This window comes from Crinia signifera, chromosome 3 (assembly GCF_055691185.1).
Source record: "Crinia signifera chromosome 3, ASM5569118v1, whole genome shotgun sequence".
NCBI lineage: Eukaryota > Metazoa > Chordata > Amphibia > Anura > Myobatrachidae > Crinia > Crinia signifera.
In genome coordinates, this window is record NC_139219.1 from 107,154,780 (window position 1) to 107,178,548 (window position 23,769).

Sequence of the window (23,769 nt, forward strand, 5' to 3'; positions counted from 1 at the left end):
ACCCATAGTGCCAGATATGCCTCCACAGTGTCAGATATGCCACTACAGTGCCAGCTATGCCCCTACAGAGCTAGACACATATATGCCCCAACAGTGCCAGACACAGATATGCCCCCATAGTGCCAGATATTCCCACACAGTGCCAGCCTGGTATGCCCCTACAGTGCAATAAACACATATTCCAACAATATGTAAAAGAATATCCCAGCAGCAGCACAACTCACCGTTGTTGCTGCTGCTGTCGGGGAGAGGAGAGTCCGTGTCATCCTCGAGTGCTGGCTGGCTCCTCGTCCTCCACTGCTGCTTCCCTTCGGAGGGGAGCGCATAACCTGTCTCTTCTGCCCCTTGCCATCAGCCGCCAAATCATCCCTTGCGGGCTGGCTCCTAATTGGCTGCCGGCCCGCGAGCTCTGATTGGCTCGGGATCTGGCAGCCAATCAGGAGCCAGTCCACAAGCTCTGATTGACTGACGGCTGCAGTGTCCAGTCACAGGGAGAAAGCAGGCGGAGGTGCTACTGCTACACTGTGTACGGATGGCGGCTGGTAGGGTAGCCGTACACAGTGTGCTAGGCTGCTGCGGAGGCAGGGGGATGATAGGAGTGCTCCGGAGGCTGAGCTCTAATATGAGCCAGCCTGCTGGAGGAAATTTAAATATAATTGTGGCCATGCACGGTGGGTGGAAGGAGGCGGAACTGAGTTCCGGCTTCAATTACAACTGCCGGAACTCAGTTCCGCCCCGTTCCGGCCCACTTTAACCCCTGTCTGTACCTCTCAACCAGGTTGACATCATTAGGGTCGCCCTGACCGACCCAGCGCTGAACCTTTGGAGGTAAGGAACAAAGATACTTGTCCAGCACGACTCTCTCCACGATCTGCGCTGGTGTAGACTCCTCTGGCTGTAGCCACTTCCTTACCAGGTGGACCAGGTCATACATTTGGGACCGCGCAGGTAACTGTTCAGAAAAAGTCCAGTTATGCACCTTCCGGGCACGCGCACTCATGTTTACTACTAAGCGAGCAAGGATCTCTCCCTTGAGTTTCGCGTAGACCTTAGCATCCTGCTCACTCAGATCAAAATACGCCTTTTGTGGTTCTCCAGTTAAAAAAGGCACTACCACACCTGCCCATTGATCCACGGGTAACTGTTCACGCTCTGCTACACGTTCAAACACAGCAAGATAGGCCTCTGCATCATCCGTGAGAGTCATCTTTTGCAGAGATTTCTGTACTGCAGCCCGTGTGGTTGGAAGCAAGGGTTGGGGTGTTTGCACACTCTGCGCCACACTCTTAGCCACATTCTGTATTTGCTCTTGTAATTGCAGATTAGTTTGCTGCTGTTCCTTTAAGGCTTGTCTGTTGGATTCAAGCAGTAAAACATTGGTTTCAGCCTGGGCACGCATGGCCTCCTCATGCACCTTTTGCTGATGTGCGTTGGCCTGCCGCTGCAGCTCATTTGCCTGCACCAAGTGTTTTAAAAGGTCCTCCATTTTAACAGTCTCCTGTTGCAGTGTTACAGCAGCCTTCAGCCAGGACATACAAGTATCAGCGCACTCCAGACACTCACTTGTGGCTGGTTGCCTTTAGCAACAACTTCCAGCTTGCTGTAGCAAAAGTCCTATAGTTCGGTGTATGTCTCTTTAAGTCTGCGAGAGGTAGAGAGATGCTTGCTCGCATTCTCGACCATATGTGGGGTTTTAGCGTCAAACAGGTAGGCACAGGTGAGTTTTTGGCACAGACTTAGACAGTGACATCACGGCTTGGGTCCAAAACAGGGCTTGCCTGAGTTTATTGCAGCACTCAGAGCAAGAAACTAAAAAAACAGCCTTTACACTTCAGGCAAAACAGAAAAATAAAACCTGCTTGTCTGAGCTCTAACTAAACAGAATAAACGTCCCTCTCTATACCAGGGCCACACTATGTGACACTGGACACACACAGCAGATATAGATCAAGTAACGCAGTACTTACAGCGTTGTCTCTCTCTAGCAGCAGCTTACTGCCTCCAACACCCAGGGAGAGAGAGAGACCCCTATGGAGAGGGCTGGCTCCTTTTTAAAGAATCAGGTGCTCTCCTGATTACCAGCCCAGGACAGAACACCCTTTGTAAGCCGGAGCTTACCACACAGATTGAAACAGCCTGCAGTCTATATGCCATAAGACAGGATTCTAGGGGAAAGGTACCTGCCGTCTATGACTTTCCCTGCCACTGTCTTACACTATATATATATATATATATATATATATATATATATATATATATATATATATATATATCCTGGGTGGATGTCACTCAGAAGCTTTTGAAATAATGCAACAGCACAATCATAGATCAGATGCCAACGTTTCAGGGTTTGACCCCTTTTATCAAGACCTGAAATCAAGTGTAACAAATGAGTATATATATAGAGAAAACAAACTTACATTAGCAGTGCACCCTACACCAGCCGCGCGTCCCATTCGGGGTCCGGTGACGTCCTCAACCTGTACCAGTAGTGACAGACCGGCTACTCCCCTAGGGGCGCGGTTACACAGCGTGCCCATGGTAACCATAGTAACCTGTGTTGTGTAATACAACACAGTATGTAGCGCCCAATACCTTACTGTTCACTGGCAACAATCTGACGGCCGGAACACCTCTCAGGGGGCAGTCTGGAGATCAGGGCGCCATGGGTAATAGCTGTGAAAACAAACAAATGTGAAAAAATACTGCTTCAGAACAGTGATAAAGTAGTGAGTGCTAAAATACTACTGCACACATAATAATGAAATACAACTGCAAATCACATAGAGACTAAATGGCTGATTAATGTACACAACAATTACACAAAAACATCCTTATAAGAATGAAGTATATGTTAATAATTCATTCAGTCCTTTGGGGTGCACAGTTTGCAGGGTAAAGATCCAAAAGGCTTCCCTCTGTAATAGAGTCCGACCCCGGTCACCACCTCTGTTGCTGTTGGGTACATGGTCAATCATTTGGAGTTTGAGACTAGAGATGCTATGATGGGCATCACGCCAGTGTCTGGCAACAGGTTGGTCTGCTGCTTTTCCTTCCAACGCTGCTCTTATATGGGATTTGTGTAAAGCCAATCGTTCTTTCATTTGCCTTATGGTTTTACCAATGTATCTGGTACCACAAGGGCATGTTATTTGGTTTTTAATGAATTTGCTTGAACAGGTTAGGGGATATTTGTTGTAAGCTTTACCCCAGTGAGGATGGAAGAACTTGTCGCCTGTTACCATCGCGCTGCAGGTTACACATCCCGTGCAGCGATAATTGCCAGGTTTGCGTGTCAGAAAGTGGGATGATCTAGTTGTGGACATATTAGTTACGTCGTTATGGACCACAATGTCTTTAATGTTTTTGCTTCTGTGAAAGGAAGGTAATAGTTTGGCATTCTTCAATGCTGGTAATGTGGGATCCTGCGTCACAATTGGCCATACCACTTTGGCCTGCTGCATAAGTTTTTTGCTTGATGTTGTGTATTCTTGGGTCCAGACAACCGATTCTGACTGCTCCTTAGGAGATTTGATGGTCAGAGCTTCTGATCGTGTCACAGCTAGTGCTTTGTTTTTTGCTTCAACTTCTAGTTGAAGCAATAGGACAAGGGTATCAAGTGATTAATAGAGCGAGTTAAAGATATACTACCACATTCAGGACTTGATCAAGACTGACACTGGGTCCATTTTATATCGGCTTCTTAGTGTAGCAGAAATTCAATAAAACCACATTATATTAATAGGCTTCCCAGTTATTGCACACTCATGAAAGGGTAAGCCAGAGCTCAGTGTCCAAGTTCCTCCTTCCAAGGTGTGTATACACCATTGGTATTTTGTGTTCCCAATAATAACTGGATAAACTAATACCGTATAGTTGGAAGTCTACCTCTTTTTTCTTTAGTTTAAAGAGTGTGTTTATATAGCTCTTCCGGTGTATCAGAGCCGAAGAATGTTTTTAGGGTTTCTTTAATCAATACACTGTCTGCATCGGAATCTAAATGCAAAATACCAAGAGAGTTTTGCATTAAAAATATAGACACCATTGGTAGAAACAGTTTGGAATTATGCCGCCATTGGGTGCCGATACTGAATAGGTGTTCATCAGATCTTATATTATTAGTGAAAGAATAATCTACCCCTGTGTTGGTGACTAAAGTGAAAATCAGTGACTTGAAAAGCAGTGTGATATCTACCTTAACTAATGATACAATTCAGAACTGGTTAGAAAAATGTAAAAACAACATAGATTCCTATAAACGGGACCTAATTAAATATAAAAAAAAAAAACTAAACACCATGGAAAAAGACTATCAAGAACAGTCCATCCCTGGGAAATGGGGGAATACCCCAACAGAGGGAACTGTTCACAGAGATCTAATTGTAAACAATGCCCTGTAGATGAACAGGATGCCCTGACCACTGATTTAAGTACCTCGCAAAGCGATATTGATAATTCAGGCATTGCATCTAAACGTCGTTTAGGGGTTACTACCCGCGCTAAGGGCATGGAAGGAGGAGGTCCTGTACACGAAGAAAAGGCCAAGGAATGCTGGAAATCAAAGCAAACACACTGCTGGTAGATCTAGTTATTAATAGTTCATCACATTTTTTATCTGAGGTTGAGATAAGTGTTTTGAATAGGGTTGTCATTCATTCCCATTAATAAATTTGAGGAGCTGGAGTGGAAGGTTGATCTGACAAGGCACCAGCGGAATCTCAAACTTCCAAAAAGAACCAACCAATCCTTAAATTAAGGTATGCGATGGGACCCGATGGGCGCCGTACTAGGAAACAAGTGCCAATGTTTTTTCTATATTACTTAGGTGTTACAGTGCAGTGAAAGGCTTCAGGAATGGCATTTTCTCCCATATCCTTCTCTAGATCATAAAGCAACAGGGTAAGTGGATTGACAATTTTTTTTTCTTAATAATGAGTATATTTTCTCTGTAGGAAAAGTAAGAAAAAAATATGCTGTTCATGTGCCCCCATTCCCAAAATTTCTGTTACTGTACCTACAAAATGTTTATCTTCTATACTGAGCAAAATGCATAAACATCCAAATGATTTCTACCCTGCTTGTTAATCTAAGTCGGTCTGGGCTGACTTAGACATGTGGTGTATAGATGTACTGCATTTAAACAGTACAATGGATCCTGTTTTTTTTTTTTTTTCTTCATTGCTCCCCCCTCATGTAAGAAGTAGGCAAAACAGTGGGGAACAGATTTGACATAAAGAGACACTTAAGACCAATGATAGATTTTTACCTCTGGGCTGCAGGACAGCGCATCCCCCCCCCCCCCCCCCCAATAAAATCCGCCAATGCAGGAGTGAGCCAGAAGCAGTCTGTGAGACTGCACTTGCTTTACTGTGACTGGTAGTGTATTCTTTTTGGAAGTTCCTCCTGCCAGTCATAGACAATATGGCAGTCCCATTGGAAGGTGTTCCCTCACACCGGTACTGCCAGTCTGGGCTGCGAGTACCTTTAGGAAGCTACTTCCTACCGTATCATCCATCCAAGCTTGCTTCTTTGGGCTGCAGCCTATCAATTCTGGGGTTTGCATATAGGCAGGGCTGTAACTAGTAGTCCAGGGCTCTGTAGGCAGCATTTTTATTGCTCCACAGTCCCTAGCTCACTGGCTGCCTATAACAGCACACTATAACTAGTATCACATCAGTTTAGCTGTCTGGAGTTTCTTTTAGATGCTCTAGCGAACACACTGTAATCTGTGCAGCCCCACTAGACAATTTTCAGGACACTCTGGGCAGTGCTGCATTTACCAGTGTGGAGGATGGGACCGCCCCCAACACATACTTGCCTACCCTCCCGGAATGGCTGGGAGGGTCCCGCAAATCGGGTCCCCCTCCTGCCCCCCCGGAAGGTGGGCAAGTCTTCCGCATTGTAGCCACAGTCCCTGCTCTCCCCTTCCCCGCGGTATAAATTTCCGAATTTTTGCGGCTGCCGGTCGTGGGGGTGGGGCTTAGTGACAGCAGCCTCGCCCCCCCCCCCCCAAAATGAACCCTCGTCCCGCCCCCCTTTAACTCCTCACCGGGCTTCTCCCGGAGAGGAGTTTTCAAAAGGCGGCAGGTATGCCCCAACATGACATCATGAGTTAATTAGTATGAGGCCGTAGCTGGCACAAGATGAGGTACAGACCTATTACAGCACTGTCTGTGGGGATAGTTTTGTTTCCCTTAACCATTGTTCTGAATAGTGCTGATGCTCTTCCAACTGAGGTAGCTGTGTTAAAGGATATGATGAGGTGAATTCTGTACTCCTAGAATAATGGGCACAGCTCCCTAAGATCACATATAAAACACTACCCCAAACACATATATGTAGAAATTATATTAATGTTTCTGATTTGATCTAGGCCTGAAGACCCAGATGATAATGGTAAATCCTTACATTCTGAAGTGGCACAGATCCTTTCTCTGCTACAAGTTCACAAAAAGATCTGCTTTAGTGCTGAGGACTTGGCAAGCTGGCTTCACACAGACAGGTATACTGTATATTCTTCACTGACTTTTGGATCGCTAAATCAATGTTCTAGATCAGTGGAAGCCAACCCTAGCCCTCGAGATCTACCAACAGTTCACATTTTCCAGACAACCTAGCTGCTGCACTCATTAATCACTGACACATTTTAAAAGATACACAGATGGAGCTAATTAGCTCACTTGTGATTATGTGAGGAGACCTGCAAAACATGCACTGTTGGTAGCTCTCGAGGACTAGGGTTGTCTACCCCAGTTCTAGATCAACATTCAATATTGATTCGGGTATTATCTTAATTCAATGTGCAAGGTATGATTAGTCATCCTTTAGCTGTTAGAAAATATATTCTTTAGACTTTTTCTGATTCGGGAGGGAAGTAAGAAAAACATATAACTGTTCTGGGACCAACATGTTGCAATGCAAGGCATGCAGGTATAAAAAAGGTATAAAAAAGGTATTAAAAAATTCATGCAGGATAAATACTGGTGACTTTCGCATGTACTGTAACTCATAAATGCTTTAAAGCTTTATTTTTAGACTGCAATGTAAATTTGCATTTGGACAGACTGCAGTGCAACCTAGTTTTGCCAATGTATTTGCATTTTTGCTGTGCACAAAACTCAGAATCCACCCTTTTGTGTAAACCGCAACGGTATCCAGAAGACTGACAGTTGATAGGCCAACATAGTCAAATAGTCTACACAAGCACTACACCGATAAGACAAAGTTCGACACATGAAAAGTTCGACTTCCACGTTATCAGGTGTCGATATTGACCTAAAAAAGGTGAAAACTCATGTCTACTGTTTGCTTGTGTTCAACTTTTTCCAGTGTCAACCTTGTGTATGTTGACCTTTTTGGGGCCGACCTATTCACTGTCGATCTAGACATTGTATGTAATCTATACCACACCCATTTCTACTACAGATATATGTGTCCTCATAGATATAGCCTATAGCTGCCTACCTTTAAAGTCTCTTCCAGAGAAGAGGCCCGGATGTCAGAGCCTTTCCCCATAGTGCTATGATTTGCAGGTCTGCTGGGATGGGACTGAGCTCAGTTATGCAAATCCATGTCATTAAGCCCTGCCCCACTGTTCCCCGTAAAATCTTCTCATCCTCATCCTGCCACCCTGAAACATAGCAGTACGTCCCCTCGCATGGCTTGCTGCGCTCACCATGTCTTTGGAAGCACCCCTGGGTAACCATTATGTGCACATTTTGGAAACTAGATAAAATGTGATTTTAAAATAAAGTTACCATATAAAGTTCATCGTCATTCATTTGAAATGTTCCCTTTTCTTATAAAACACTGCTACCTTAAATTACTAATGGGAGAAAGGTCGCATCAGACTCATTTTTATTACACGGGCCACCTTTGTGTGTTTCAAAATTATTGTTGTATTATACGGGATGCAGTCATTGGATAGACGATGACTAGGTCAACTAATGGTGGACATACCTTAGGTCGACACAATATTATGGTCGACATAGGCAAGGTCCATAGTCAAAAGGACTGTTGACCATAAGCTGGTGCCGACCTTTTGACAGTGTCGACCTAATGTATGTCGACCCCTTTTTGGTGACGACCTAGTGACTGTCGACCATTAGTGGTCGACCTAGTGACTGTCAACCCAGAGTCAATCATTTATACTATAACTGCAGAAATCACCATGGTGGCTATGGTTCTGCGCTCTTTCCTTATGACCTGAGCTCAGACCAAAGGAACTAATACACAATATCTGGTTAATGCAATTTCACATGTGCAAGTAAGCATTTATGGTACGCAATGATTAACTAGATCAGCAAATATTCCTGGTAATCAGATAAAGTATTTACCTTTTATAGCAGCATTTTCCAGACTAAGGAGTCTTTTTTAAAGTGCAGGTTTATAGAAGTGGAGCCGTTGCCCATAGCAATCAATTACAGTAGATTCTAGCTGCTATGGGCAACATCTAATCTGTAAACCTGCACTTTATTAAATATACTCCTTGCTCCTCAAAGCTCCCTAATAATACTGCTTATAAGACTATGGGACAGATTTATTAAGCTTGGAGAAGAGATAAACTGGAGATAAACTGGAGATAAGGCAAAAGGAGATAAAGCACCAGCCAATCAGCTCCCAACTGTCTTTTTCAAACACAGCTGATTGGCTGGTGCTTTATATCCTTTTACCTTTTCTCCACTTTATCTCCAGTTTATCTCTTCTCCAAGCTTAATAAATCTGCCCCATATGACTGCTTGAGCACATATTGCGTTGTATCATTTTGCCAGCACTCTTACACAGCACAACCCCACTAGCTGCCATTATAGCGCAACACTTAACAGTCTCTCTTTTTTAAAGGCACCACAGAAACCGTCTGTTCGCACGATTTTTGTCCAAATGTATTATCGGGCAATCCAATTATATATTAATTGTACTGTGAGGTAAATTACTAGTTGGATCAGTTCCCAGACTCGTTGATTTTCGTGGCAGAACAGGTGTACTATGGCTGGTTATCTGGGATTTTGCATACAAAGCATAATACCCATTAATGCTGGCTTTTCAGCGCTAATTTGTTTAGCAGACAGGTGATCCATTAGCTGCAATAATTTACTGCAGATAATTGGATACGCACACCCATAGTTTTTGTTAAATACTGAGCTACTACTTAATTTATCTTTTCTTGAAACATGATTATCATTAAAACCTGGACTGTTGGAGGGGGTACTTTGAGGACTGCGCTTGACAAATACTGCATCACATATTATCCATACTTGCCTATATGACCCTTTCCATGAGGGAGAAAATGCTCTGTTACTGGACTTCCCTGGTAATGTAGGATTGCCATCACCTGTGGTCAAACACCTTTCTTATCACTAGCTCCCCACAGGTGATGGCAATCCTACATTACCAGGGAAGCCCAGGAACAGGGCATTTTCTCCCTCATGGAGAGGGTCAGGTAGGCAAGTATGATATTACCTCTTCATGTTATTTGAATGGGGGATTAAAACTACCGGTTCTTCATAAACAAACTCTGTACTAATATAAGCATTCATTTACTTTAACAGATGGTTTATCTCTATGAAAGAGCTGTGCAACAAAAGAATTTCAAACCTGTATTGTCATCGATGGGTCTTGGAAGCAGTCAGCATTCTGCGGAAAGTCAGCATACAGTATCTTTTAGTTTCAGAAAATATTATTTCCACCTCACGGTTGAGATATGAACAGTGGTTAAGCAAGACACTACGCTCACGCCAAAGGCAAAACTATCTTCGGATGTTGTGCAGGTGTTTAAGTTTTTATGTTTCTGTATTACGGTGACACTTATAAAGCTGGTTACACACTGAAGTGATGGGGATTGGTTCCAACATCAGAACAAATCCTCATTAGCAGGGTTTGCCAATACACACTGGCACAATTACTGATCCATCCTTCATGGATGAGGATGCTAGTGATATAGTCAGGTTTGTTGTGCAGCACATTAAACTTGACGTCAGCGTATGCAACCTTGGGAGTGCTCGTATCGCCATTATACACTGAGTGATATAGATTATATGCCAGTACCATCTTCCCCAACCGGAAGGCATATTGCTCAGTGTGTACCTAGCTTTAGACCTGGGGTAGCCAACCCTAGTCCCCGAGAGCTACCAACAGTGCATGTTTTGCAGGTCTCCTCACAGAATCACAAGTGAGCTAATTAGCTCCATCTGTGGATCTTTTAAAATGTGTCAGTGATTAATGAGTGCAGCTGTGCAGCAGCTAGGATGTCTGGAAAATCTGAACTGTTGGTAGCTCTCGAGGGCTAGGGTTGGCTACCACTGCTTTAGACTATCTGGAAACAGATTATATCTATCACAAATCTAACTGAAAAACATTTGAAAGTATATATTGTAAGTAATAGATAATCTGACTGTTATAGAGTTGAATAGTGCAGAGTAGGCATGGGCACCAGACACTTTTCAGGTTTAGGATCTGGATCTAGATCCCCTTTGGTGTTTTGGATATGGATTGGCTTTGCCAAAACCACCCTTCTGGTGTTTGGTTTTGGATCTGTATTTTTGGAAAAAAATCATAAAAACTGCTAAAATGACAGAAATTGTGTTGTTGTTTTTTTTTGCTCTTACACTATTATTAACCTCAATAACATTCATTTCCACTCATTTCCAGTCTATTCTGAACACCTCACAATATTGTTTTTAGACCAATAGCTTGCACCGAGGTAGCTGGATGACTAAGCTAAGCGACACAAGCAGTGTCGGACTGGGGCATGAAGGGCCCACCAGGGAAATGCACTCACAGGGGCCCATCAAGGGGTGTGGCTTTTTTGAAGGGGTGTGGCCACCTGACCAGAGAGGAGTGGCTATACACTATGCGATTTTGGGCCAATTTCATCCGATTTCGGCACTTTGGGCCGATAATCAGGCAAAATCGGGCCAAAATCGCAGGTGTGTAACATCTGATCCGTAAATCCCCCACCCTGATAATAAAGCACATAGGTCCCACAGATAATAATACATCAAATAGCCCCCCCAGTTATTACAGCACATAGGTCCTCCACACACAGATGATAGTAGAGCACGTAGGTCCCCCCACATATAATACAGCACATAGGTCCAGGGCTGTTTCTAGACAATTCAGCTCCCAGGGCGAAGAAATAAAAATGCCGCCCCCCCCCCCCCCCCCAAATACATAACATGGTAATGAAGAAATTGCGCGCGCCGCAGGCGCGCCAAAATAGGGGGTTTGGCGCAATTCCAAAAGGGGTGTGGCTTAATATAAGGGTGAGGTCTAGCAGGATAACAATTCCCTTACAGCTCACTTTTGCAACCTGCATGACCAGACATTGGGGTTACCGCAGGAATTGTCATTGTCCTCCCGCACTTAAGTTGGTGGGCTGAAGGCCACACAGTGACTTAGTACGCCTCACAGATAAAGACCAAACAATGACAGGCTACTTAAATCATTATACACTGTTTATCCCTGATACCAATTACACATTACGCTGCACACTGTGATGACAATTACACATTACGCCACGCACTGTGATGTCAATTACATATTACGCCGCACACTGTGATGACAATTGCACAATATGTCGCACACATGATGCCCATGACATACTATATAACACTCCGCAATGCCCATGACATACTATATAACACTCCGCAATGCCCATGACATACTAAATAACACACCGCAATGCCCATGACATACTATATAACACTCCGCAATGCCCATGACATACTATATAACACTCCGCAATGCCCATGACATTATATATAACACTCCGCAATGCCCATGACATACTATATAACACACTGCAATGCCCATGACATACTATATAACACACTGCAATGCCCATGACATACTATATAACACTCCGCAATGCCCATGACATACTATATAACACTCCGCAATGCCCATGACATACTAAATAACACACCGCAATGCCCATGACATACTATATAACACTCCGCAATGCCCATGACATACTATATAACACTCCGCAATGCCCATGACATTATATATAACACTCCGCAATGCCCATGACATACTATATAACACACTGCAATGCCCATGACATACTATATAACACACTGCAATGCCCATGACATACTATATAGCACACCGCAACGCCCATTACACATTTGACACATAAGTGCCACTTACCTACATGCTCAATGCCAGGGGCTTCATGCTCGATGCCAAGGGGGTCTGAATTTGCTCGTTGCCAAGGTGGACAGAACTGTGCAGCGGCCTGCTCCCGGCCGGTATTTTCAATTCAGCGCACCGCCGGTGGTGTGCAGCAGGGAGGGAGGGTGGGAGCGGTGGTGATGTGCAACAGGGAGGGAGGGTGGGAGCGGTGGTGGTGTGCAACAGAGAGGGAGGGTGGTAGCGGTGGTGGTGTGCAACAGGGAGGGAGGGTGGGAGCGGTAGTGTGCAGCAGGGAGGGAGCGGTAGTGTGCAGCAGGGAGGGAGGGTGCAGCAGGGAGGGTGGGTTGCAGCCATGTGCAGCAGGGTGGGTTGCAGCAGGGTGGGTGGGTGCAGCAGGGTGGGTAGGTGCTGGGTGGGTGCAGCTTGGTGCAGGGTGGGTAGGTGGGTGCAGCTTGGAGCAGGGTGGGTGGGTGCAGGGTGGGTGGGTGCAGCTTGGTGCAGGGTGGGTGGGTGCATGCAGGGTGGGTAGGTGGGTGCAGCAGGGTGGGTGGGTGCAGGGTGGGTAGTTGGGTGGGTGCAGGGTGGGTAGGTGGATGGGTGCAGGGTGGGTGGGTGCAGGGTGGGTAGGTGCAGCAGGGTGGGTAGGTGCAGGGTGGGTAGGTGGGTGGGTGCAGCTTGGAGCAGGGTGGGTGGGTGCAGCTTGCAGCAGGGTGGGTGGGTGCAGCTTGCAGCAGGGTGGGTGGGTGAGCCAGCCGCCGGTTAGCTGCTCACTTCACCTCTCCCCCTGCCTGTGTTGCATGCTGTGTCTGGGAGAGACTCAGTGAGACGTGCTGCTGCTATGTAAAATTCACATCTCCCGCTGGACCGCTAGCCAATAGGCGCTCGCGGTCCAGCAGCCACCAGTTGATTGGCTGCTGGACCGCAAGCGCCCATTGGCCCCCCAGGCCAGTCCGAGCCTGGACACAAGTGGGCTAAACAAACACATGGCACATCTAGCAGTGGAAGACAGGATGGCAGTTTTAAAAACTAGGCCCCAAAGAACACAGGTGCAAGATGGAATTGTCCTTCTGAAAAAAAAAGATGTTGATGGTGTAGATCTGGGGTAGCCAACCCTAGTCCTCGAGAGCTACCAACAGTGCATGTTTTGCAGGTCTCCTCACAGAATCACAAGTGAGCTAATTAGCTCCATCTGTGTATCTTTTAAAATGTATCAGTGATTAATGAGTGCAGCTGTGCAGCAGCTAGGTTGTCTGGAAAATGTGCACTGTTGGTAGCTCTCGAGGGCTAGGGTTGGCTACCACTGGTGTAGATGCTAGGCAGATCATGTCACTGTGGGATGATGACGTCCGGCCTCATTCTGGATCCAGCGAAGGAGAGCCAACCACGAGCCTGCCTTGTATCAGGCAACTTCTGGGGGGTTCAGTGCTCTTGGAACCAAACCCTCTCATGTCTAGTGCAGAAGTTCCCAAATGTGGTTCTCAAGGCATCACAACAGTCCAGATTTTAAGTTTAGCCATACTTGGCCACATGTGACTCAATTAGTACCTCAGTCAATTTAATTTAACAAACTGAGCCATGGATATACTTAATTCCTGGACCATTGGGGTGCCTTGAGGACCACATTTGGGAAGCTCTTGAATAGTGCGTTATTATTATTCCTAGTATATTGGATCAGAAAAAGCTAGCACACTGCAAATGGACCAGAAAATGAAATGTACAATTCTACATAATAACGGAATATGCAGAAATCTCACAGTCTTACATACGTTCATAAACATGTTAAGCCAGCAGCCACACTAAGATGTTTGCTTTGGTGGCTAACATTAATAGCACCAACTTTGGGTCATAATTATATGGATTTCTATATTAAGAATAACTTACCTGGAGTCCACCAAGATCCTCCAATATGACACTACTAGGATCAGCATACAGCATACAGTGACAGATCCAAGCCATGCCTCAGAACAGTAATACACAAAACGGCTGTCTGGCGGCATTGCTGACTCCTACACTGGCAACTATTGTCACAGTGTAGAAACTATAGATAAACAATAGATCAACACCATATGGTTGACATACATAACGTTGTCTGTCTTTTTTGTTGTTGTTGTTGTTGTTTTTTTGTTTTTTTTTGAGGGGGTTATTGGTGTTATTCTGTATGTTTGACTATATGTATGCCAAATTAGTAGAAACTTGTACGCCTGCCACACATCCAGCAAGGTACCATACTCCCCTACCACTGTACTCGCCACAGGTTACTTGTCCCAATTGTTGTCCACAGAGATGGTAAATATTGAAAGAAATGAAGAAAACCTTTGTACCTTCCGACCTAATGCATGCTGACCTATTGACTGCCCATTTATCATCCAGAACCTGTCGCAGGGAGGTATGTAGCCCCAGAAGGGGAGCGGGCCAGGCCTGAACCCCCTTGCAGTCCTAGCTCCAGGCAGTTTCTGACTAAGGGCCAGATGTATCAAGCTTCAAAAAGTGATAAAGTGGACAGTGATAAACAACCAGCCAATTGGTTCTTACCTAGCAGAGTCCTGCAAATTTGGTGCGTTTTGACATCATTAGAACAAACATTATATTATAAGTTATACATATCTTCTTTGTATTGATCAGCATGATTTTTTCTTCTTTGTTCTTTCAGCTTTTCCATCATTAACCATTCACATGGGCTACGATTAGTTATAGTAACCTTGCCTGAAGCATTGCAAGCATACATGTTTCCACTAGTTCGGCTCACATGGGATTAAACTTTCTTGTATCAACCATTTAATTGTTAACCATTTGACAGTCAACCTATTATGGTGTCTACTTTTTGTGGTTGACCCTGTCGACTTGTTAACCCAGTTGCCTTACTGCATGTCAACCATATGCTGTCATCCCCAACTCTAATTCTAGCTGACCCAGAGATCCACACACCACAAAATTGAGCTCAAGATTGGTTTTTAGAAAAATGTTCTCCATTGTATGCTCTATGTTGGTTACAAAAGTGCTGTCAGGATTGTATGGTATCCACAAAAATGCTATTACTATTGTATGTCGATCACAATGGAAATTGGTGCTTACACATTGGGCAGGTTTGCTCTGACATGCTGATAAGATTACACGCACTGCTAATTGTAAATATTACTTATCCCACCTATTAAACAGACTCCTATGTGTTTGATGTCTTTATGGATAAGTTTTTTGGGTAATTGTCTTTTTTTTTTATTTCTGTAGTAGGAGGGGTTCTTTTTAAGATTTTCCTCCAGTTTCAATTTGTCTAGGAAAGATATTCATTGGCTCAATGGATCTGGGTCGGGGCTTCTTGCTTAGGGCCCGTTGAGGTCTTATAACCATGGCCAGTCCTTCATCACCAATCCATGGATCACTGCAGGTTACCAGCAATTCAGGCTTATAGTGAGGCCAGGTATCTGTGGCTGGTGGCAGAGCCGCTGGCCTGGTCTCCATGAGTCAGACTCCCAAAGCGTGTAAACCTTTTTTGTTAGCAGCTGTCAATCTTTATGAGAGAGAGTCTGAGTTATAAGGAACACAAAGAGTTAAAATGAACCCATCACAATATAAATTGAATTTACTCATCAACGTTTATGTAACTTTAGCTGGTGAATGAACCTTTTGCATTCATTCCGGATGTGTTTTTATTTGGTCCTGAGTTGAGTATAATTGCTGTTCTGCACTCTTGTGAACTGTCCTGTCTACATTTTTAGCCAATAATGGCCCACATCTTCCCCTCTCCCTGGCGCCCCAATATTCTGTCTTGTTCTATGAACTCTTCATAATTGAGTCCCTGTACTATTGACATACATACATACTAACATGCACTGTCACCTTCTGCCCTGCAGCACATTCCTCTGCTGAGAGGCTGGGGACAGTGACAAATGGCATAGTCCTCATCCATGTTACCTTCCTTAGCTCCCTCAGCCCCTTCATCACGTTCCTCAGCCCCCTCAATAATTAATTCACCCCCCCTCCTCACCTTCATCAGACTACTCAATAATTACCTCAGCCGCCTCATCACTTTCCCCAGCCCCCTCGTCACCTTTCTCTGCCAGATGTCCCCACAATGCCACTCCTTAACCAACATCTTGCTAAGCTCTACATTGAACAGGTCAGGGATCTGCTTGGATGTGGCACTCCAGGTCCCCTCGACTGTGGTGCCATAAGAGTGTTAGAACTGCTGTGCAGCTGCCAGGTTGGGACAGGTTGCAGCAGCCTGCCTGATCAATACTTAACAGAGCAATGAGAGTACGGCTTCTACAAAAAAAGTTCTCTGGCTGACATAGAAGACTGAATGCAGCTAAGCAACTTGTGATGCTTGCCATCAGTCTCTACCGACTTCTAGTAACACTGTATGCATTAAGAATTTGGTAAAGAATGGCTCTTGCGGTAAATGCCGTCCTTTGCAATGATAGGACATATCTGTGCATGCAAGGAGCAATGCTTGTGCCACCGGAAATGCTGGGAGGGATCCGGTTGGATCCCACATAGCAGGAATCTGTGATATAAGCCCATAGGCTTCTATTTGCAATGGCAATGGGATGGGAATGCTTACCTCATCCAAGCTCCAGAATGTATCACATTTCTGGCAGGTGTATTTGCAGGCTACACCCAAACCTCTGAAAATGCCATTTTCTGAGGGTTGGCCACATGTTTAACTTTTGTGCATTTCAGAATGTCCTTGATTTTGCATCAGTGGTTGCTCATGCTCTTGCTCCCTTGTCCCAAATGATGATATCTAGATTTCTTAGGTACAAGATGGGACACGCTGAGGAGTGCATCATGTGATTTACCTGTCATTTACGCTTTCCCCTTTATAATGCCTACAATGACTCTGACATAAAACCCTCCACAGTGTGCCGCCATTTACAGTACCTAGTGGGTTTGGCGCTAGGGCAGGTCACTACTTTGGGCGAGATGTACTAAGTCTTAAAAAGTGATAAAATGGAGAGTGATAAACCACCAACCAATCAGCACCTACCTGACAATTTTCAAACACAGTATGTGATATGGCAGTTAAGAGCTGATTGGCTGGTGGTTTATCACTCTCCATTTTATCACTTTTCAAGCTTAGTACATCTGGCCCTTTGTGACATTGGGACTGGAAACAGCAGCCTGTCAGGCAGCGCAGAATTAATGAGGCTGGGGGAGGAGAAGGGAGAGAGCAGCTTCTCCTCCGACCAAAGGCTGGGTACATACTGCATGCTGTCAGTGCATAGGCTCAGGGCCGGTGCTAGGGTGTTCGGCGCTCTCCTGCAAACTATAAATTTGCGCCCTTCCATACTTTAGAAAGAGACAGCAAGTGCAGAATGCGGATGCTGAAGAAAGCTATATAATGCCCGTAGTGGTAGTGCTACATCATATGCCCAGTAACAGCAGTGTAGTAACTGTACATTTTAGGGCCCTGTGCCAGAAAAGGAATTAGGTCCCTGTGCTTCCCCCCTCCCGCCACCCAAACACACACACACACACACACCGAGTAAAGCGCAATGCAATATGCTGCGCTATACAAGAAACAGTAAATAGAGGGACAGTGCGCACTGGAGGCGCGTGGCAAAAATTAAGGATGAAAAAGCATGGCCACATAATAGTACCATATCACCTTACACCACACAGTAGTGTTTGTTATTAGATATTAGTGCCACTTACACACAGTAGTGCCAGTTAGAGCTCCTTATGCACACTGCGCTAGGTAGAGACTTTTAGACACGCTGTGCCAGGTAGAGCCCTTAGACACCCTGCACTCTATAGAACTTCTATAGAAATATTGCACCAGCACTAAGGACACCATAATGCCCATTACACATTGCCACACACCATAATGCCTATTACACTTTATGCTGCACACCGTAATGCCCATTTCTCATTATGTCACACACCATAATGCCCATTACACATTGTGCCACACACACTGTAATGCCTATTAGACTTTCCACAGACCATTATGCATCATAACGTATTATGCCACATAAATTCAGCTTACCTACATACTCGTTGCCAGGAGTTACATGCTCGTTGCCAGGGGGTTCTTGCTCAATGCCAGGGATTACTTGCTTGATGCCAGGGGCTTCATGATCGCTACATGCTAGTTGCCTTGGCGGTTTACATGCTCGTTGCCAGGGGAGCTATATTCCTGTAGACACACAGCATGCCAGCGCTCCAGGAATCTGGTAGCACTAGGCACCCTGACAGAGGTGCAGGAGGCCCTCAAGCGCCTCACTCCTCTATTATGGTGGACAATTTAGAGGTGCACTGGATCTCTCTCTGTACATGGGCGCATACATGGGGCATGGGAGGACCTGATACAGGGGAGTGGGGAGGAGAGAGGACGGAGGGACCTGACATACAGCAGCAGGAGCAAACGCAGGATTTCAGGGGAGGGGGTTCCCATTGAAAAAAAAATATACATACATACACATAGCATACTTATAAAAACACATAGGACATACACGCACACATACCATATATACAGACAGTGCATGCACGCACACTATGTACACACAGGGCACGAACACATACCATACATTCACACAGGGCATGCATGCACACATACAATACATACATACAGGGTACTGTATACAAGAACACGCACCATACATACAAACTGAGCATAAAAGTACCATACATATACACAGGGCATACATGCCCACTTACCATACATACATACACACAGGGCATTCATGCACACATGCCATGTAAACACACACATGTGGCATATACAGTAGACAAACATAACATATTTATAAACCTACACAAGCTATAGACACACACATAGCACACAAACACACAAAGTATATATACACAGTACATTCATACACATAGCATACTTAATGTTTACAAAATTATTAAAGCAAACCATACAAGCAATCCTAGATAATGCCCCACACCCTCACTGCAGCTGCCAAGGCATCAGACTGCTCACTGGGCCAGCATACTGTTATTTAAAGTGCCCACTCCCCACTCCCAGCCCCCACCACCCACATCAAGGGTCACACACCTGGATAGTCATAAACCTCACCGGCACCCAGCCTGCCCAGCAGCAGATACATCTGAAAGCCCCATGTTGTGGTCAGCCACGGTGTAGAGAAGGAAGGAGCTGCCTGAGAGCAGAGGAGCTGTGCACTGCAGCGCCACCTACGTGCAGTTCTACAGCCTCCTTGCTTCTCCTTTCAGCTCCGCTGTATAAAAAAAAACTGTCAGCTCGGCTAGCTTGATTTAGTGTCGGGCGAGGGGTAGGGGTGTGTCACGGTGCGTGCGGAAGGAGAGAGAATTCAGAAGACGGAGGGAACCGGAGGCACACTGCTTCCCTATACATGTTCCAGCGTCAGCCGGCAGCAGCAGCAGGATAGCAGGGAGAGCGCCTCTGCAGGCCGGCGCCTACCTGCTTTGCATCCTCTGCTGAGCGGTAAGCGCCGGCACTGCATAGGCTACAGCTGGGGTAGCCAACCCTATTCCTCGAGAGCTACCAACAGTGCATGTTTTGCAGGTCTCCTCACAGAATCACAAGTGAGCTAATTAGCTCCATCTGTGTATATTTTAAAATGTGTCAATGATTAATGAGTGCAGCTGTGCAGCAGCTAGGTTGTCTGGAAAATGTGAACTGTTGGTAGCTCTCGAGGGCTAGGGTTGGCTACCACTGGGCTACAGCATAACTGGGAAGGAGCTGAAGGGAGAGAGGAGAAGTTAGAGTGCTACTCCTCCTCCTGTAATGGCTGGGCACAGTCTGGAGCACTGGTGGCAAGCAGCGCAGCAGCATGTGAGTCAAAGTGACTCCTTGTAATGCAGGCTGTGGGGTAGATGGGACTTCCAGGATGGTGCAGATTAAAGTGATGATTGCCATACCACCACATAGTGGCTCACTTCGACCACTGCTCTTATACCAATTCTGTGTCTATACTCCTCTAACCCTGCCCCCCATTACTCCTATACTCCCACTATGTCTTTACCCATAACCATAAACTCTATTCTGTAACTTTTCTCCATTACCCTGAAGCCACTGCAATATGCTTGCACCCACAAACCCTACACCCAATATTGTGTATTTTACCTCCCTAATCCGCACCCAATACTGTGTCCTTATCCCCAACCCTTTATCCAATACTGTTCCCTTATCCCTCAACCCTGTCACCACTACCTTACCCAATAATGCTGCCCTCTGCTCTATTCCGCTCCGCTCCATGTTAACTGTTCTTAACCTCAGAGCATATAGTCATTATATGCAAAAAGAAGCCCTGCCTGAACCCAAAGGATTGGTGTCATTCTTGGCAGTGGAGAGGAAATTATGGTATATGTGATTACACATTAAATGTATCTTCCTTGAATTTTCTGTAAGCAGAAAATCAATGTGTACATGTGACAAAATGCTGAATTGTCAACCGATGTAACTGAACAGGTGGAACTGGGGAGGAAAGCAGCATTATCATGTAGGCAGGATTCATTGGGGGGTGCATTTGGCAAATATTTACAAATGGGGCTTCTGGGAGGCTGTTCTTTACTCGCTATAGTTCAGGTATGCATTGATGATTTTTTGTTTGACTTGGTAATAGTTTTTAATAGAATTTTTCTTGTTGTACCTCTAATTCTTTTATATGATGTACACTATCCATGGCTTAACTCTTTATTTCTATTTTTTTGTTGTGTGTGTTTTGTAGCATGAAGTCCCTTTCTTCAGTTGGACGCCTAATACTAACTCTAGTAGTTGTGCATTTGCACAATATACACAGCATATCCAAGAAGACTCATTTGGAATATCAGAAATACTTGAAGTAAGGCACTAAATCATTGACTTAAATATGTGAAGTGTAAATTTAATTTTGTAATCCAAATTGGGTATATTCAATGCCGTTTAGGCGAGCTATGATGGTGAGCAGTGCCTATTGCTCACAACCATAGCCGGCCCTTAGTATTCAACCCACCCCCCTGCACTCACAGTTTCCACCTCGCTGTTTCTAAAAAGTGAGGTGGAAGCAGCGAGTGTGGACATCAAAATGGCGAGGCTCGCAGCTAATATACAGCATGCTTGCTGCATTTACGGTGAACCTCGCCGTTCGGGGGAAACCTGGCGATCCTCTGACGGCAAGGAGTTCCCCGGAACATTGCAAACGGCGAGCGACCGGCGAGGAGTTTGGATGGCGAGGATGGATGTTTTTTTCCAAAAAAAGCCATCCTCGCCATACCAACCCCCCTTACTGCCGGGAGCATTGAATATACCCCTATGACTTTTTATGATGCTGTTTTTATAAAGCAACAATGACTTAGCAAGTATTCATTATACTATGACAATCTCTCTATACTACTAATTATGATGTGAGTTTATTAGCTGTGGTATAGAGCAATGATCCTGTACAGTACATGTATTATAACTGAAATAAACATGTCTATTTTGCTATATTTTTCTTATTTTACAGTTTTAATTTTAATTCTCATTCCAAATTGTAACTCTGAGCGGTTTCTTTGTAATGCAGTTAATGTCAAAACTCTCACAGGTATTTGAAATCCATTCTTCAGTATGCAGAAAATATGACAACGTGCACAAATGAAGAAAAAAACAGATGGGATGAAGCCATTCAGCTGACCTGTAGAATCACAATAAAAATTAGAATGTTTATTGAGAAATTCAACTTTGAATAAAGATTATTCAACGATGTGGCATCATATAAATATTGTTTTTGTATGTTTACGTTCTGTAAGATACTTTTAAAGGGACCCTGTATATGGTGGGGCACCTTGCCACTCCTCTCCTCCCCATTCCACCTCTCCCCTATATATATTTTGTCAGAGCAGATAATGGTCCTTTTATTGCCACAGTTATCTGTCACATCCAGTTGCTGCAGTTGAAGCCTTTGGTGGGAGGGCCCCGACTGTGTATGTTTGGAGGAAGAGATTGGTGGAAGGGCGCCCACTGCGTATGTTGGAGAATGCCTTTGGTGGGAGGGCGCCCACTGTGTATGTTGGAGGAAGCCATTGGTGGCTGGGCACCCACTTATGTAAGTTGAAGTAAGCCATTGTTGCGAGGGTGCCCACTGCGTATGTTGGGCGTACATACTCACAGCCAAAATTGAAGGTATAGAGTCATTTACTATGAGGAAAGGCTAGATAGTTTAGGCATTTTTACTTTAAAAAAAGAGGCATCTAAGAAGAGATATGATTGCTCTATGCAAATACATCAATGGTAAAGTGGCTCTGGACATGACCTGCAACTGTCGAGGAGCAATTTGCTGCCCATGTTCTGCGGAGACAAGATCACTTTCACCCTGGAGTCCAGCCCTTGGTGTGTGAGGACCTGCATGAACACCAGAATGCATGCTACTATCAGCGTGAGTCGCTTAATATGCAGCGGGCTAGACATTGTCTGGGATTGAATGACCGAGGCCGACCAACACCTGGATTGGGGACAGCTCTGAGAAATGTCGACCCCATATGCCAGAAGCATACAGGACGAACACTGAGTGGGGATGCCTGCTCTTATATGTTATTACATATTGGGATCATTTGGTCTACAGCATGATGGTCGACAGTCATTAGGTCGACATGGGAAAATGTCAACATGGGTCTAATTCGAAATGGGAAAAGGTTGACATGGTTATAGGTTGAAAGGTCATTAGTTCGCCAGGTCATAAGTTCAACAATGTCTATGTCTACAGTCAAAAGGTCGACATGGGGTTTTTCACTGTGCACAGAAGCATTGTGCCAATATGAATCAATTGCCTATCCTAAATCATCGTTAAATATCTGTAGGACTCTTATTATTGTTATTAGACAAAGCGATCAGGTAAAGTCTCTGTTTTTATTTAATATGTAAATTGTAGAATCAGGTAATAACACTGGACACACTGTTTATTAGCGTATAGAGCGTTAATTAGTAAATTGATTGATAAATTGAATGATTAATGAACAAATTACATGGAGCAATTAAGCCTTTAAAAGAGCACTGGTGGGAGACACTAATTTGTCTTGAAAAAGTTTCTGGTTACGATGGAAACGAAACGCGTCAACGTCACTTCCGCCTGTCCCTTCCGCCTGTGGGAAACCTCCATGGTCATACATCACAGCCATCCTGCTGCACTCCCTTTCCCTCCCCCTGGAGCTGATTACAACCAGCAGGATTGTGCGTCTCAGGTCCGCAACAGAGCTCAAACACTGCACAGCCCCACCGTCCAAACAGGACCGGATCCATTCGGGGACCCTCACCCCGGGACATTTACCATCTGCACTATCGGGTAGAGCCGTTGATGTGCCCGGCTCCCCGTTTCCCACCACATATATCTACAAGTGGAGGGTGAGATATACTATCTTTTTACTACTGGATAACACATGTTTGCCTATAACAAACACCTTTGCGTTTATTGCCTACTCGCTAACCGGCTTCATGTGTATTAATGACTGCTCTGCATTGTCCTGACCACCTGCTTGATTGATAAACACTGCTTTACCAAGCAAATCGGAATTAACCCTTTACTAACTATTACTGTGACCTGCACGGAGACCCCCATACTAACCACTAATCTCAAGTGTCTTACTAACGCCATTTGACATACTCTAATTATTCCAATACAATTTATATTTAATATTTTTTTATATATTTTTTACTTCCTTGTTTATTATGTACTTGCATTTGATACTGTATGTGTC

The 23,769-nt window shown here is 44.8% G+C and overlaps 1 protein-coding gene across 2 annotated transcripts in view; it reads left to right on the plus strand.

Annotated features, from left to right (window-relative positions):
• Nucleotides 1–23,769, plus strand: part of ERMARD (ER membrane associated RNA degradation) — a 118,612-nt gene extending 94,843 nt beyond the window's left edge. For both annotated transcript variants that reach the window (XM_083176362.1, XM_083176363.1), the window contains 5 exons: nt 4,826–4,899; nt 6,374–6,502; nt 9,549–9,767; nt 20,790–20,903; nt 21,624–23,769. In XM_083176362.1, coding sequence (XP_083032488.1) covers nt 4,826–4,899; nt 6,374–6,502; nt 9,549–9,767; nt 20,790–20,903; nt 21,624–21,768 — 681 coding nt within the window. In that variant the 3' untranslated portion in view covers nt 21,769–23,769. The remainder of the gene's footprint in view (nt 1–4,825; nt 4,900–6,373; nt 6,503–9,548; nt 9,768–20,789; nt 20,904–21,623) is intronic.